This window comes from Labeo rohita, chromosome 9, assembly GCF_022985175.1.
Source record: "Labeo rohita strain BAU-BD-2019 chromosome 9, IGBB_LRoh.1.0, whole genome shotgun sequence".
NCBI lineage: Eukaryota > Metazoa > Chordata > Actinopteri > Cypriniformes > Cyprinidae > Labeo > Labeo rohita.
The window spans coordinates 27,669,075-27,684,646 of record NC_066877.1 but is presented as its reverse complement, the minus strand read 5'-3'; the positions used below and the strand labels follow the sequence as shown (position 1 = coordinate 27,684,646).

Here is a 15,572-nt window from a genome sequence, read left to right as displayed (position 1 = left end):
AGCCACTTTCTCTTTCCCAACTAACTAAATTATTTTAACAGTTTATAGTTAAATGTTAAAATACACTTCAGGCTGATCTAATACTTGTCTTGTAACTGCAGATTGTGGTAGTTTCTATCATGGTAGAAGTCGTTGATTAAGGTCACATCACTCAATGTCAATGCACTTTTCTCTCTTGTTTCAGGAGAAGGAAGGCTGGCATCCTGCCCAGCTTGGAAGACCTGCTGTTTTACAGTATTGCAGAAGGCCAGGAGAAGATCCCAGCTCACAAATTCATTACCGTGAGTGACAATGCTCCCCTTACATAGTTTCTGTTTGCAAGGACAGATATTATAGACTGTAGCATGCTTTGTGTACAGCTCCTGCTAGTAGGTCACCTGCACCTTGTGATAGTATGACCGAAGAGTCAGTGTGCACAATTCTTGCTGTTATCTGCACCACTAAATGGGGCACATAGCCATGTTTTATTACACCAAGGCTATCTTATCAAACCTCACTGACAAAGGAAGTAAAATCCCCTGATAAGAGTGTTATGATTGATGGTAGTAATGCTTAATGCCATCGACAGTTAGCTGTTAACTCTTATTTGTGCTCATGGAAATCTCTTGTTTGTGTATGCATTCAGGCACTGAAGGCCACTGGACTTCGAACGGGAGATCCACGGCTGAAAGAATGTATGGACATGTTGAAAGTCACCCTCAAATCCACGTCAGATGGCGTGATGCTGGACCGGCACCTGTTCAAAAAGTAAGATGACACTAGCGTATTTGTTTTTTTCAAGAAGTTGTAGTTTTTTAAGCCTAGAATGGTTAGTAAAATAAAAAAAGGCAAAGCAGCAAGGTGTGTGTACAAATTTGGGGTACAACGTATTTAAATGAAGGCTCTTTTGCTTACCAGGGTTGCATTTGTTTGATCATACAGTAAAAAAAATTGTAGAAATATTATTGCAATTTAAAACAAGTTTTCTATATGAATATATTTTAAAATGTAATTTTTTTTTGATGCAAAGCTGAATTTTCAGCAGCCATTACGCCGGTCTTCAGTGTCACATGATCCTTTGGAAGTCATTTTAATATGACGATTGGTGCTCAAGAAACATTTATTATTATTAAATGTTAAACAGTTGTGCTGCTTAATATTTTTGTGGAAAGCATGATGCATTTTTTACATTGTACATGTCTTTACTGTCTATTTAATGCTTCCTTGTGAATAAAATTCAATTTCCATGCTGGTTCAGTGCTGATGGCCTTTGGATAAAAATAGAAATAAAAGCAAAAAAATGTTTGTAAATCAGCATGTTTTTTTTTCCTAGTAAACCTGGTTGGTCATCAAATGGATTAAGATAGTTTCCGAAGTCAATTTAATTCAGCTTGTTGCATTGAAATCTGCAAATGTGGATGGTCATCCATGCATCCATAAAATACGTATTATAATGTATGCATGCTACAAGCTATTTACCACAGAAGTGCACCTGTTATTCCTGTTACTATAATTAGCCCAAAGGCAATTAGCCTGGAAAATCAAGGTGAGAAATTCTGCTGGCTAAAATAATTCCCTGGAGTTAAGAAGAGAGAGGAAATGTACATTTCTCATGCACATTTAGATACTAAACTATCTATGATTGTTTATATTATACATTGTATAGAAGTTGTGATTGGTGGACGGTACTCTACATCTTATTTATGAGCAAACCCCGACAATCTGCTTCCTCTAGCTGTGTGTCACTCCTCAGACATCATCCATAATACCTTCCTCCGTAACCAGCCTGATAGATGTCTACTTTTCAGATTCTCTGCTGTTGGTGCTGTGTTTAGTGCCCGGTCGATCCGGCTCGCACTGACAGCTTCATTACAGACTTACAGACAAGAGATGGGTGCAGTTCTGTCAGCTTGATAAATTATGGCAGTGAGTGACCTTGCATGATAGGGCCATAAAGAGGTGTTTAGAACTGAATACCTACCATACCACTTAAAATTGAAATTTTTAAAATCATTTTAAAGAAAGAATTAAACAGCACTTTCAACACATGATGAAAATGTTCACTTAAGAGATTTAGATGTGTCGAAACTTGTTTCCAACTTTCTGTCATGGGATAAAAGCATAAATAAGGTAATTATGACTTTTTATGTCAAAATTCTGAGTTTATATCTCACAGTTCAGATTTTTTTCAGATCTGTATTGTGAGACATATATACTCGCAATTGCAAGAAAAAAGTCAGTATTGTAAGTTAAAATAACCTTATTTAATTGTTATTCTGTGGTGGAAAAAACCAACATAATTTCAACATGTAAACTCAGAATTCAGAATTTAGAATTTAGAGAAAAAGTTAAAAAAAAATTAAGATGTAAACTTAGAATTCTGAGGAAAAAAGAGAATTTTGAGATATAAACTCAATTTCCAGTACATGTTTAATTTAGTGTATGATGTGCAATCAAAAATAGATGATTTCACATTTTTGAAATCTCACATTCTGTACAAATGTTTTTGTTCAATCAAATAATGAATTGAGAAATTGTTCAGAATATGTGCTTTTTTACAGAGTTTTTTTCAGAGTTAAGTGCACAAGTCATTCAGGTATTCTGTGCATGCATTTTTTTTTCATGGAGCACACAGTAGTACTATGCAGTAATTGTACTATGCTAGTACACTGTTCCAAACATATGGGCTCCTTTTTAGCTTCCCTGCCTTACAGACAGCAAGTAATATATTACCTTTTGAAAATTTACATCCACATAAATCTGAACAGCAGCACTGTTCGCAGCTATTTTGAGCTTGTCTGTCCATTCAGTGACCTTGGTGAAGCAACTGGACCAATATTTCACACACAGTCACTGAACAGGTCTGTGTTTATGATGCCTGTGGATGATTCAATTCCCTCTGCTTTAGTGGAAGTGAATAAACCAACTCTTTGAAACCAGCAATGACTTTTTTTTTTTCTAACACCATTAATATTTTGATCTTTAACCAAAAAAAAACATTTTATTTAGTGTTGCATTTTAAACACTTTTCTCTTTAAAATGCACACTTTTTAAAAATTATTTACAAGTAGACAGCACGATTGAGCCTAAACATATGCCTGAGCCTGAGGATAATTAATCATATAGTAAAGCTAATAATGGCGTTTTGTGTCATTTAAGTTATTTCATCTCTGATATTTGTCATATAATTACGGAGGAGAAAATAATAAACAAATGGACACAAGGATGTACTTTCTACTATAAATGATGACCAACCCACTAGTAGGTAAATTCTTCAGCTCTGTCCTTTTTTTGTTTGTCCAGGTGTGTCCAGAGCAACATTGTTCTCCTAACACAGGCCTTCCGGAAGAAATTTGTCATCCCAGATTTTCAGTCTTTTGCCGCCCACATCGATACACTTTATGAGAAGGGCAAAAAACTCACCGGGGGGCTGGTAAGATGAGAGAAATGGAAATAATAACTCTCAGTGATTCTTTTCTACTTGACACAGCCTTTGTTTCTGATCACTTGTTTCATCTGCTCATAGGTTGCTGACTACATTCCCCAGCTTGCCAAATTCAGCCCGGATTTGTGGGCCGTTTCCCTTTGCACAGTAGATGGACAAAGGTATGAGTCATACACCTTCATCTACTGACAACTACTTATTTTAGCAGGAGATTAAGCTTCATCTACCAAAAGGAACATTAGCCAAATTTTCATCCAGTTTTTTTGCGATGTTTTGTTATCGACAAAGTAAAATTTGCTGTCTCTAGCCTGTTTCCATCCCTTTTTACCGATAAAATGGTGTCAGTGATGATGTTGCATAAGTGTATCACACAAAAAAAAAAATTGCCCTTGAGCTATTTCCATACATAATTCACCTTTTGCGCAAATTACTTAGACTAGTAGCCTGTTCTTGATTCTTTTGAAACAAAACTTTATTATATAGGCTATTATTTAATTGTATATGCCTACATAAAATTAATTGTATTAACAAGTATCGTGATTCTGTAGACTTAGATTTAGATACTTAAGCATCAAGTAAAATTCATACACAGGTGCTGTTGTATTATTATTATTTTTCTGATTAACTTTTATTAGACTGTTCTGGATAGGAATGTTCATTTCGGTTATTTTATTTCTTCTAACCAACAACCAACAGTCGTTAAGACATTATTAACCGTTAACCGGCAAGATTATGTTAAATTACAAATAAATTACGTGGCTGTGACCCATTAAAAAAAACCTACATTTGTCAAAAAGCAGCATAAACAGCAGAACGTGAGGATTTACATGGTCACATCACGCACCTGCAGCACTTCTGTGAACGGAGAAGAACATCTATAGCTATATATAAAAGAAACAAATAGGCTTATATACAAAATATATATTTTTTCTAAACTAACAAAACAAAAGATGCAGAATATATGCAGAATTTTGTTTCATTTTGTGATACGTTCTTGAGAAAGCGGCATGTTTCCTTTATTTTACAAAAGCACAATCTTTTGCTTTTATTGTAAATGTACACAAAGAAATATTTACAATTATTTTGAATAATTTCTTACTCTTATATGACCACAAAAGGAGTATTGTAAGTCGTTTCCACTTTTATCCACTTTTTACTTCCACTCACTCCACAACAAATCCTTTAAATTTAACGGTAGAGCAGAACTGAGAACAAAACAAGAATGAAAACATAAGCTAACAAGCCAAAACGAATGAATGTAATATATTGTACTTTTTTGTACAAAATGAATCAGTTTTAACTTGCAGTGTACTAAAGGAACATCAAATTAAGATATGTATGTTTGAAGGGTATTTATTGATTTAATGTGCTTTTGAAAGACAGAGAAACTGTGCTTTAACGTGAGCAACACCACAAACACGGATGCTGCCTATAGGCTAATTCTGTCATGTGACACCAAATGTGTTTGCATTAAAGCCCTTTTCTCACAAAAAGTGTTTCCAAACTAATTTTTGTGACATTTGAGCTATCGATATAGAATTTATGCGCTAAAGTTAAACGGAAAAAGAACGACACATGAGAATTTTTTTTTTTGATAAATGGCATTCCCATCAGCTATATCGGTAACAATTTTGAAGCGCTAAATATTTTATTGCAAAAAATCCTTGGATGGAAACCTGGCTAATGACTAATTCCACTACATTTGTTACTTAAAAAGCTTTGGCTTTGCTTCAGAGTGTTACGGTTTTCATATTTCAGCAAGCAGTTGAATTGCACTAACCAATAACCGTTCACTATGTACATTGACAAGTACCAGAAATGTACATTGACAAGTACCAGAAATACTTATATATATATATATATATATATAGGTAATAAAAACATCAGATAAAGTGGCAGCTAATCTTGTCGTTTAATAAATGCTCAACATATCTCCTCGACTAGTCACTCAGTGAAGATAAAATGTGCTAGTGTTAATCCTCTTATTTGAGAATCATTGATAACAGGACTGTAAACTCACAGTCATTAATGTTTCCCTTAATACTTAGACCCATGTGTCATGGTACATCCTTTGATCTTTGATATTTAGGACCTACTAAGATACAATCTGTATGTTTTTACCCAATGGTTTAGGATTTGTTGTAAAGATACACAGAGTGCCTACATACCTCTTTGATTACTATGGTCATTCACCAGTTACACAGTAACTAGCTCTTTTAGTCAACAACACTGTGCCAGAGCCTTGACCTATTGACAAAAATTGATGGACTAACATCAGTCATTATAGACAAATTTGGTGTAGACGTCACAGTTACGTCACTTGCAGCTGTGCGTGCGTAGTCGTTGCAGAAAAACACTGGTAACAAGTGGAGGTAAACGGGTAAAATCCATGGAATAAGAGAAAACAAATTTAGTGCCTTATGATGCCAGGATCAGAATGCAAATAGTTTTTATAGAATACTGTCGACAAAGACGCCATTTGAAGTTAAACGCATATGTTTAAACGTACATGAAAACTGCTGTAATTACTCTACTTTTAAAGCATAAATTTGATTTAAACAATAGGTCTACATAATATTCACATATGCTGTTCATAGGGGACGTATTGTATTAGCCCTACAGTTACAGCATGAAACATTATTTAAACCTATTACTATTAACATTTTTACATAACATTTATTTATTTTATCTCACAAATCTGACTTTTTTTCTCAAAAATGCGAGTTTATATCTTCTAATTCGGACTTTATAACTTGATGTAACTCAAAAATAATGAGTTTGCAATTCTGAGGGAAAAAAGCCAGAAGTGTGAGATATAAGCTCCTATTCTGAGCCGAGGGGGAAAGAGAGAATGACAAGTTGTCTTTCCTTATTAGAATTGTAAGATATAATCTTGCAAGAATAAAATCAAAATTTTAAAATAAAAAAGTGTATTTTTTTTTTAATTCTTTTATTCCATGGCTCCATAGACTGCCACTAGAAAACAGTCATTTTCTGCCACCAGATAGGCTCCGCCCACAAAAAATGTCATCCCTGTTTCGGGTCTGTAAGACTATCCCACTATCTAACGTAAATTACGTTGAATAACAGTGCTTATCGCTGGGTGACAAGCTCTTGTATTATGCTGAGAATATTTTGAAACTTACATCTAATCAATATAATCTATAATCTTTTTAAGTTTAACTATTCGGTACCGTATCAATGTAATTCTCTAGCCGTAAAGGCGATCTCTCAGGGGTTTTCTGCAACCATGGTTGCATGGATGCGCGCACATCCTGAATGTTTACAAACCTATAATTGGTCTATACTTTACACAAAGTGCCTGATTGACTGAATTAACTCTGATAGTTTCGTTATAGCAAATTTGCAACAGATTTTCAGTGCCTTTGAGTCTCTTTGTTAAAAGAGAAGTGCACTTCCAGAACAAAAATTTGCAGATAATGTACTCACCCCCTTGTCATCCAAGATGTTCATTTCTTTTTTTCTTCTTTTGTAAAGAAATTAGATTTTTCAGGATTTCTCTCCATATAATGGACTTCTATGGTACCCCCAGATTTGAACTTCCAAAATGTAGTTTAAATGCAGCTTCAAAGGGCTCTAAATGATCGCAGCCGAGGAAGAAGGGTCTAAGAAGGGTGAAACGATCATAAACGATATTTTCTAAAAAAAAATAAATAAATAAATTACAATTTATATACTTTTTAACCTCAAACACTTGTCTTCTCTAGCTGTGCGTGAACTCTGTGTATTCCGGTTCATGACCGTTATGTCAGGGTATTAGAAAAACTCCCATCTCATTTTCTTGTCCAACTTCAAAATCGTCCTACATCGCTGCAGAAAAGTACTGACCCAGTGTTTACAAAGTTAACATGCAAAGAAGGTCAAACACACTTACAAAAAAAGGTGAAATGATGATGTAGGATGTTTTTGAAGTTGGAGAAGAAAATGAGATGGGAGTTTTTCGTCATACCCTAACTGTCTTGAACCGGAATACACAGAGTTCACCTAGAGCTAGAAAAGATGAGCGTTTGAGGTTAAAAAGTATATAAATTGTACATTTTTTTAGAAAGTAACTGATAGTTTCGCTAGATAAGATCCTTTTTTCTCAGCTGGGGGCCCTTTGAAACTGCGTTTAAACAGCATTTTGGAAGTTCAAACTCTGGGGCACCATAGAAGTCCATTATATGGAGAAAAATCCTGAAATGTTTTCCTCAAAAAACATAATTTCTTTACGACTGAAGAAAGACATGAACATCTTGGATGACAAGGGGGTGAGTACATTATCTGAACATCTCGGGCCTGATCCTTTAATCAGGTCCATGACTTTTTTTTTTTTTTTAGTAGTATTTTTAAACATCTTCATATGTTAGTGTCACCATGTGGCTGTTAGGTTCAGCTTTAGAATCATTATTTTTGTTAGTTTGCATATATGGACCATTCTGATCTCTGTTTACTCTTTTGCACAGACACACAGTGGGCGACACTAAAGTGCCATTTTGCCTGCAGTCGTGCGTGAAGCCGCTCAAGTACGCTATTGCCGTGCATGACCACGGCACTGAATATGTGCACCGATTCATTGGGAAAGAGCCCAGCGGCTTACGCTTCAACAAGCTCTTCCTGAATGAGGAAGGTAAGGATTATAACCATCAGCTTCAGCATGACTGCTTTCTTCTACAAACAGGAAACAGTTTCAGCATTTGTCTTGAATTTTATCTGTTTTTCCACAGATAAACCCCATAATCCAATGGTGAATGCTGGTGCAATCGTGTGTACCTCTCTTATCAAGGTAAGCATTTTCCACTTGTTTTTATTTCATATTCAGTTTAGAAGTTGTTTTTGAATACTCCTCCTAACTGTACTTACATTCTCCTGATTTGAATTAGCCAGAACAGATTATAATGTTTGGTATTGGCCAGAAGATTGTTGAGTAATACGTTGCAGTAATCATTTTAAGAGGTTTTGGCTGTAGTTGTATATTGAATAAGTGATTGTGAGCAGTGCTGCCTAAGACCAATTGACCATTAGTGTTTTTTCTAGGTGCTTCTAGTCTTTTCTCTGTGTGTTATTGCTGTACACAGTACACCTACTCAAGGCCTCCACTCTCATTGTAAACTAAATGTGTGGAGTTCATCCTGTTTTCAGGACCATTATGGTTAGAAGTCTGTTTGCAATGAATTTTAAGTAAAATTCATTCAGACTTTCTATTCTCTACATTTTTTTTTTTGTGACTTGGGCTGGGTGATAAAGCAAAATAAATAAATGGTTTAAACAAAAGTCGCACAAAAATGATTTAAAAATGATCAGATTTACATAATAGAGCCCATTCAGTAGCCTAAATCATATGTAATTATTAAGTGCTTTCTTAATGAGATGTTATAGATCCTGAGAAGAGTGGTCTATGTTTCATTTAAATGCTTCTCTAAGTGTTAATTAGGCCCAAATTTATTTTTTTAAATGTAATTTAATTTATTTTTTTTTTTTTATTATTTATTTATTTTTATTTATGGTTTATTTATGATTTATTGTTTTTCAGATAAAATGTAATAAAATATATTTTTATTGATATTCTTTCAGACTTTTGTTTTTTAATTCTAATGTGATATTTTCTATAATGAAATGTTTTTTTTTTAATAAAGATCTTCTAACAACTTTTCTGAAAGTTTTTGATCCACTTCAAAAATGTTGACTACTATATATAGTAGTCAACATTTTTGAAGTGGATCAAAAACTTTCAGAAAAGTTGTCCTGTAACAAGACAATACACGTTCTTGTCTCAGGACAATTTTGACATTTTTTCAAATGTTGACTACTGTGTGTGTATATTTTATTGAATTAAAGTTGTGAATCAGATAGCTTAAACTGATTTGTGGAAATGAATCTTACCAAACCCAGTGTCATTTTTACTACTTAAGATGCTATTAAACATTTTTTAAGAAACTTAGGAAACTATTTACAGTTTTTCTCAAATGCTTAAACATATTTCTTGAAATTATGCCTTGCTTTTGCGAAACTCTAAACACAAATCCGTAACTTCTAACTCAATTCCCCAAACTTACTATATTCAGGTCAAAATGAAGCTCTCCACTCAAAACAACTCAATCTTGCTGAAAAAAAACAAACTTTGCTCTCAGACATAACACAAACCCTCAAAAACACACACATTACAACACAGTTTTACACACTGATGAGGTCAATTCAAAACAATACTATGAAAACTGGTAAAACTTGGGGAAAAAAAACTCACATGATGAACACAACAATTGTATGCATTTGCAAGTGTTTTAAACCTTAGTTTATTGTACTGTAGAGTACAGCACAAAACAGCAAACAACAACAAAAATAATTATTCTGCCCCAGCATCCTGTCTTTGGTCTGGGACAGGCCAAAGAACCTCCTCAACATCACCAACTAAATTGGCCCTGGACAGGCAGCAGGGGTAAAATCCTCTTGCATGCCTGACCCAACCCTGGCACGCATCAACTAAAATATATAAGACTGGTTATTTTCTTGCACTTGCCCTTTATATTTCTCTTCCACATTGTTGTCGTCGTTGTCCTCCTTCTCCTCCTCCTCTTACTCTTTTACCTCCTACTCTTCGTCTTTGAAATTGCATATTACTGTACCCACATACTGATATTGATTGGAAAAGACCGGATAGGATTCACAGTTACGCTTTTACTAGTGGTCTGACGAAAACAAAAACAAAAATATATATATATATATCAACATAAAAAAATAAAATGAAATATAAATGCATTACAAAGTCATTGTGAAATAAAAAAAAGAAAAAGGAAATATGGGCAAAGGCAGAAATATTAATTAGAAAGTACACTGTCAGAATTTGTAAGTCTTGTGTTGTCCTCTGTCTATATATGTTTCCAATTAAAGGTTCATGAGATGTTGATGTACCTTTGAGCTATTTCCGGGAACTGCTTTATCATTGGTTAATCTGTAGACTCTACATTAGTGAAAGCCAATATTCACTTGTACAATTCATGTCAAATTTACAAAAAGTCTAATAGAAATGTGTAGAATATGCGTGACAGTTTATGACAACTAGATCAAAAATTTTGCATTTACTGCAAAGACATATACGATGAGCTAATGAGTAATCGTGTGCTAATTGAGCTCAAACTTTGCAGACTTGAGTGAACAATATTGAATGCTAGTGCTTTCTAAATGACCACATGGTGTTAGCACTGAGAAATGTCTGGATTTGTGTGCAGCGTTTTGCAGTAACAGTTCACCAAATCTGACTGATGTGTTAAGGCATGGTAAGAGTGTTTGTAGTTCAGGGAAATGGGTGTGCTTTTTGAAAAATGGCATTATAGTTTTGAATTTTTAGTTCAAAAGACTGGTTATAGTGTTTTAGCAATTGAGAAAAACTGTAAGATATTCACAGTGTTGCTTGATTTTACATCACAGGAAAAATCATTGCAGATATATTGTGAATATTGGATATATCGCCCAGCCCTACTTGTGCCCTATTAAATATATATATTCTCCGTAGACCATAAAATGCATCATATTATATATTCAGAGTATTTGTAGTGGTTTTATGAAGCCTGACTGGTATTTCTTGGAGTTGTTTGCACTTTTTGGTTGTGTTTGTGTGTTACAGCGAATGCACCTCAGTCTTTTATGTGTTTTGATCCATGTGCAAACACACAAGACAAGAAAAACACTCCAGCTGGTTTTGTAATGTGGATGTTGTAGATTCAAAGGTTCTTATTGCCTTATGTAAAGTTGACACTGTACTACATGCTCACAGTTGAGCCCTTGTATACAGTATGCATGTGTGCGTTTTATGCAGAGTGATCATTTCTAAACAACACACACATACAAATGCACATACACATTTCTAGGACATAAAACGTATTATCATTCTCTGCTTTGACAAGTTCAGTTAAGAAAAACAGTTTATATTTTTATACATTCATTAGGGCTGTCAATTTAACATGTTGTTTTAGATGAACTACTGTCAATGATGTACAGTTGAAGTCCGAAATTTACATACACCTTGCAGAATCTGCAAAATGAAAATAATTAAATTTTACCAAAATAAGAGGGGTCATACAAAATGCATGTTATTTCTTTATTTAGTACTGACCTGAATAAGATATTTCACATAAGACGTTTACATGTAGTCAACAAGAGAAAATGACCGTTTAAAAGTCTGCATACACTTGATTCTTAATACTGTGTTGTTACCTGAATGATCCACAGCTGTTTTTTTGTTTGTTTGCTTAGTGATAGTTGTTCATGAGTTCCTTGTTTGTCCTGAACAGTTAAACTGCCCACTATTTTTCAGGTCCCACAAATTCTTTCAGCTGGTTTTTCAGCATTTTTGTGTATTTGAACCCTTTCCAACAATGACTGTATGATTTTTGAGATCCATCTTTTCACACTGAGGACAACTGAGGGACTCGTATGCAATATCAGAGAAGGTTCAAATGCTCACTGATGCTCCAGAAGCAAACACAATGCATTAAGAGACAGGGGATGAAGACTTTTGAACTGAATGAAGATGTGTACATGTTTCCTATTTTGCCTAAATATCATTTTTTTTCATTTAGTAAGCTCTTCAGAAGCTACAGAAGATATTTGCATGTTTCTCAGGAGACAAAATAAGTTCAGTTTATCCTGATCTTCAAATTCAAAAGGTTTTCACCCCCCAATGCATTTCACTTAATGCATTGTTTTTCCTTCTGGAGCATCAGTGAGCTTTTGAACCTTCTGTAATAGTTGCATATGAGTCCCTCGGTTGTCTTCAATGTGAAAAGATGGATCTCAAAATCATACAGTCATTGTTGGTTCAAATACACAAAAATGCTGAAAAACCAAAGAATTTGTGAGAACTGAAGGATTTCTCTGAAGAACAGTGGACAGTTTTAACTGTTTAGGACAAACAAAGGACTTTTATCACTAAACACAAAATCCACAGCTGTGGATCATTCAAGTACACATTTTTAAGAATCAAGTGTATGTAAACTTTTGAACAGGGTTATTTTTATAAATTCAACTATTATTTTCTCTTGTGGACTTTATGTAAATGTCTTTCATGTGAAATATCTTATTCAGGCCATTACTAAATAAAAAAATAACATGCATTTTGTATGATCCCTTTTATTTTGGTAAAATAAAATAAGATTCTGCAAGGTGTATGCAAACTTCTGACCTCAGCTATTTATCTAGTGCCTGTTTACATAGAAAAACACTGCAGATGGACAAAACAAATATGCTGTACTTTGGAGAGACTAATAAACTTGATTGCAAGAGCAAGCACTGTGGGGGGAAAAAACTATATTAATGTCTAAAGGCACTTTTTGTAATGTCTAATCAATACTTTAATCTGTAAAATCTTCATTTAGAGGCTTTTCTCAGCAAATTTGCAATTAATTTGTTGCAAACCAATATAATTAATTTGACAGCCCTTGAATTTATTTTAACCCTGCACCAGTCCACACATTAAAAGGATGCACCGTCACCCTGCGTGACGAATGTTGGGCATCCTGTGAACAACACAGCCGTGAAGTTCAACCTCACATCTCCATCACACCTAAACTCAGCCATTGTGATTGCTCTTCTCACATTGTTCTCCTGTGAATGAAATCGGTGTGACGCAAAATGTCTTTCACCCTTTTGATGTGTTCCGGTAGGTCAGTGCTGAATGTAAGTCGTGCCTGTCGGTTTCCTTTGCACCTACGTAACGCATGACACCATTTCCTCCCTTTCCTTCCGAGTACTTGAGCACCGCCATGAGCGTGTACTAAAAGCGTGTGATATGCTGTTGAAGGCTCTGTGTGCTGTTTTATGTTGTTGCATATTTTGCAGACGTAGGATCTGTGGGATTTTTTGACCACTGCTGCAGGTCAATGACGTTGGTAATTTTTCCTTTCCATTTTTCCTCCCTCCCCATGAACAAGCCTGGATACTAAAATATCAGTAGTGCCATTGTGTTCCTTAGTAAGGCGGCGACTGCATAAAATAGAGCATCTGTGCAGGACCAAAATGGTCTTTAGTGCCGGAAACTGTGGAACCCCATAAAGGCCATGCATTAGTTTATTCTACCTCTTTCCTATGATCTCGCTGCAGAAGTATTGATGCATGGCCTTTGTGGGTTTCTGAAGTAAACTGGGTTTGCAATACATTCAGTGCTTTTTCATACACCTTAAATACTGTTCAGCAGGGGTGTAAAATGTATAGAGAAATTGTTTGCATTGAGTTATAGGTACTGTGATTTTTACTTATTTATGTATTTAAATGTATTTAAAGGGATAGTTAACCCAAAATGCATCAACTGAAGGCGCATCAGAAAGCTCTTAGATTTCATCAGAAATATCTTAATTTGTGTTCCGAAGATGAACGATGGTCTTGCGCGTTTGGAACGACTTTAGGGTAAGGCTGTCACTAACAATCATTTTGGCAATCGAGTAATTAGTCGATTATTCTGACGATTAATCGAGTACTCAAATAAGTATAATTACTTTTTTTAAAGTAATAAAAATAGGCCAAAGAAAACAACAGCCTTTAAAATTACTTCAAATATATAATAGCAATAATAAGAGGAAATAATAATTAGTTCAAATAAAGTACAGTGCCTACAGAAAATCATCATACCCTATGAAAACCTTTACTTTTACCAAGTTGTTTCTTGAAGACTCCACTGTTAGTATTGCATGGTACTGCAAAGAATTCACCATGGTTGGGAAAGTGCTTTTAAAAGACCTCTGGGATAAAGTTGTGGAAAGGCACAAGTTAGGAGAATGCTACAAAAACATTTCAAACGCTTTAGCTATCTGAGTACTTTTCAGAGCATCATTAAGAAGTGGAAAGCGTATGGCACCACCAGCACATTGCCTAAATCAGGCCGTCCGTCCAAAGTGGACGACAGAGCCAGGAGGACGTTGATAAAAGAAGCTACCAGGAGGCCAAAGGCATCTTTGAAGGACTTACAAGACTTTATGGCTGGGTCTGGTCAGTTTGTGCATGTGACAACTATCTCCCAAGCTTTACACAAAGCTGGCCTGTATGGTAGGGTGGCACAAAAGAAGCCTTTTCTAAAAAAGTGCCACACTCAGTCTCGTTTGCGCTATTCAGAAACACATTTGGAAGAGTCTGATACCTTCTGGCAAAAGGTGCTATGGTCTGACGAGACCAATATTGACCTTTTCGGACTGAACTCCAAGCGCTATGTTTGGCGAAAAGCAAACACAGCACACCACCCAAAACACACCATACATACTGTGAAGAATGGTGGTGGTGGCATTATGTTGTGGGGGTGTTTCTCTTCAGCTGGGACTGGGCGATTGGTCAGGATTAAAGGGAACATGGATGCTGCCCAGTACATCCAAATTCTTGAGGAAAACCTGTGTCCCTCTGCTAGACAGCTGAAGATGGGCAGGTCATTCACCTTCCAACATGGCAGTGACCCTAAACATACTGCCAAAACAACAACGAAATGGCTTAAAGCTAAGAAGGTGAATGTCCTTGAGTGGACAAGTCAGACCCCTGACCTAAATCCACTTGAAAATCTGTGGATGGATTTGAAGAGAGCAGTCCATTGCCGCTCACCACAGAATGTGACTGAACTTGAACAATTCTGCAAGGAAAAATGGGCAAACTTTCGGCAATTAAGATGTGCAAAGCTAGTACAGACATATCCAAAAAGACAGATGGCTGTTATTAAAGTCAACTGGGGCTCTATGAAGTCTATCAATGGATTGATGACTTTTCCAACCCTGTTATTCTAGGTTTTTTTTTGTTTTTTTGTTTTTTAATTAATTTGCAGAACTGTTGGTTTTCCTTTTATTGGTTTCATAACCAAATAAACCAAAATTGTAAATAAAGCTGGAATATTTATTTGGAATGGGGTTTGATTTCAGGCTGTATAATAAATAAAGTAACTATTTCAAGGGGTATGATGATTTTTTTATAGGTACTGTACCAAAAGCATAATCATATGGTTTTATAAAACAATTTTCAGTGACGATTTTCATTTTAAGGTGGACTATCCCTTTCCACATTTAATTCCATATTTAATCCCCATTTAATTCATTTTTTAAGTGTTTTTACTTTTAATGCTCAAAAACTTAAAAGTTGTTTTCTATTTATATTTGTATTATTTAAAAAAAAATCTATGAAAGTG

At 35.1% G+C, this 15,572-nt stretch overlaps 1 protein-coding gene across 6 annotated transcripts in view; it reads left to right on the top strand.

The window, feature by feature from the left end:
* glsb (glutaminase b) overlaps positions 1-15,572 on the top strand; it is a 54,556-nt gene that overhangs the window by 17,132 nt on the left and 21,852 nt on the right. For 4 of the 6 annotated variants that reach the window (XM_051118649.1, XM_051118653.1, XM_051118652.1 and 1 more), the window contains exons 2-7: positions 185-281; positions 626-747; positions 3,283-3,412; positions 3,506-3,585; positions 7,891-8,054; positions 8,152-8,210. In XM_051118649.1, coding sequence (XP_050974606.1) covers positions 185-281; positions 626-747; positions 3,283-3,412; positions 3,506-3,585; positions 7,891-8,054; positions 8,152-8,210 — 652 coding nt within the window. Of the gene's footprint in view, positions 1-184; positions 282-625; positions 748-3,282; positions 3,413-3,505; positions 3,586-7,890; positions 8,055-8,151; positions 8,211-12,517; positions 13,309-15,572 lie in introns of those variants that run through there. The other 2 variants (XM_051118650.1, XM_051118654.1) reach the window with 2 other exon arrangements.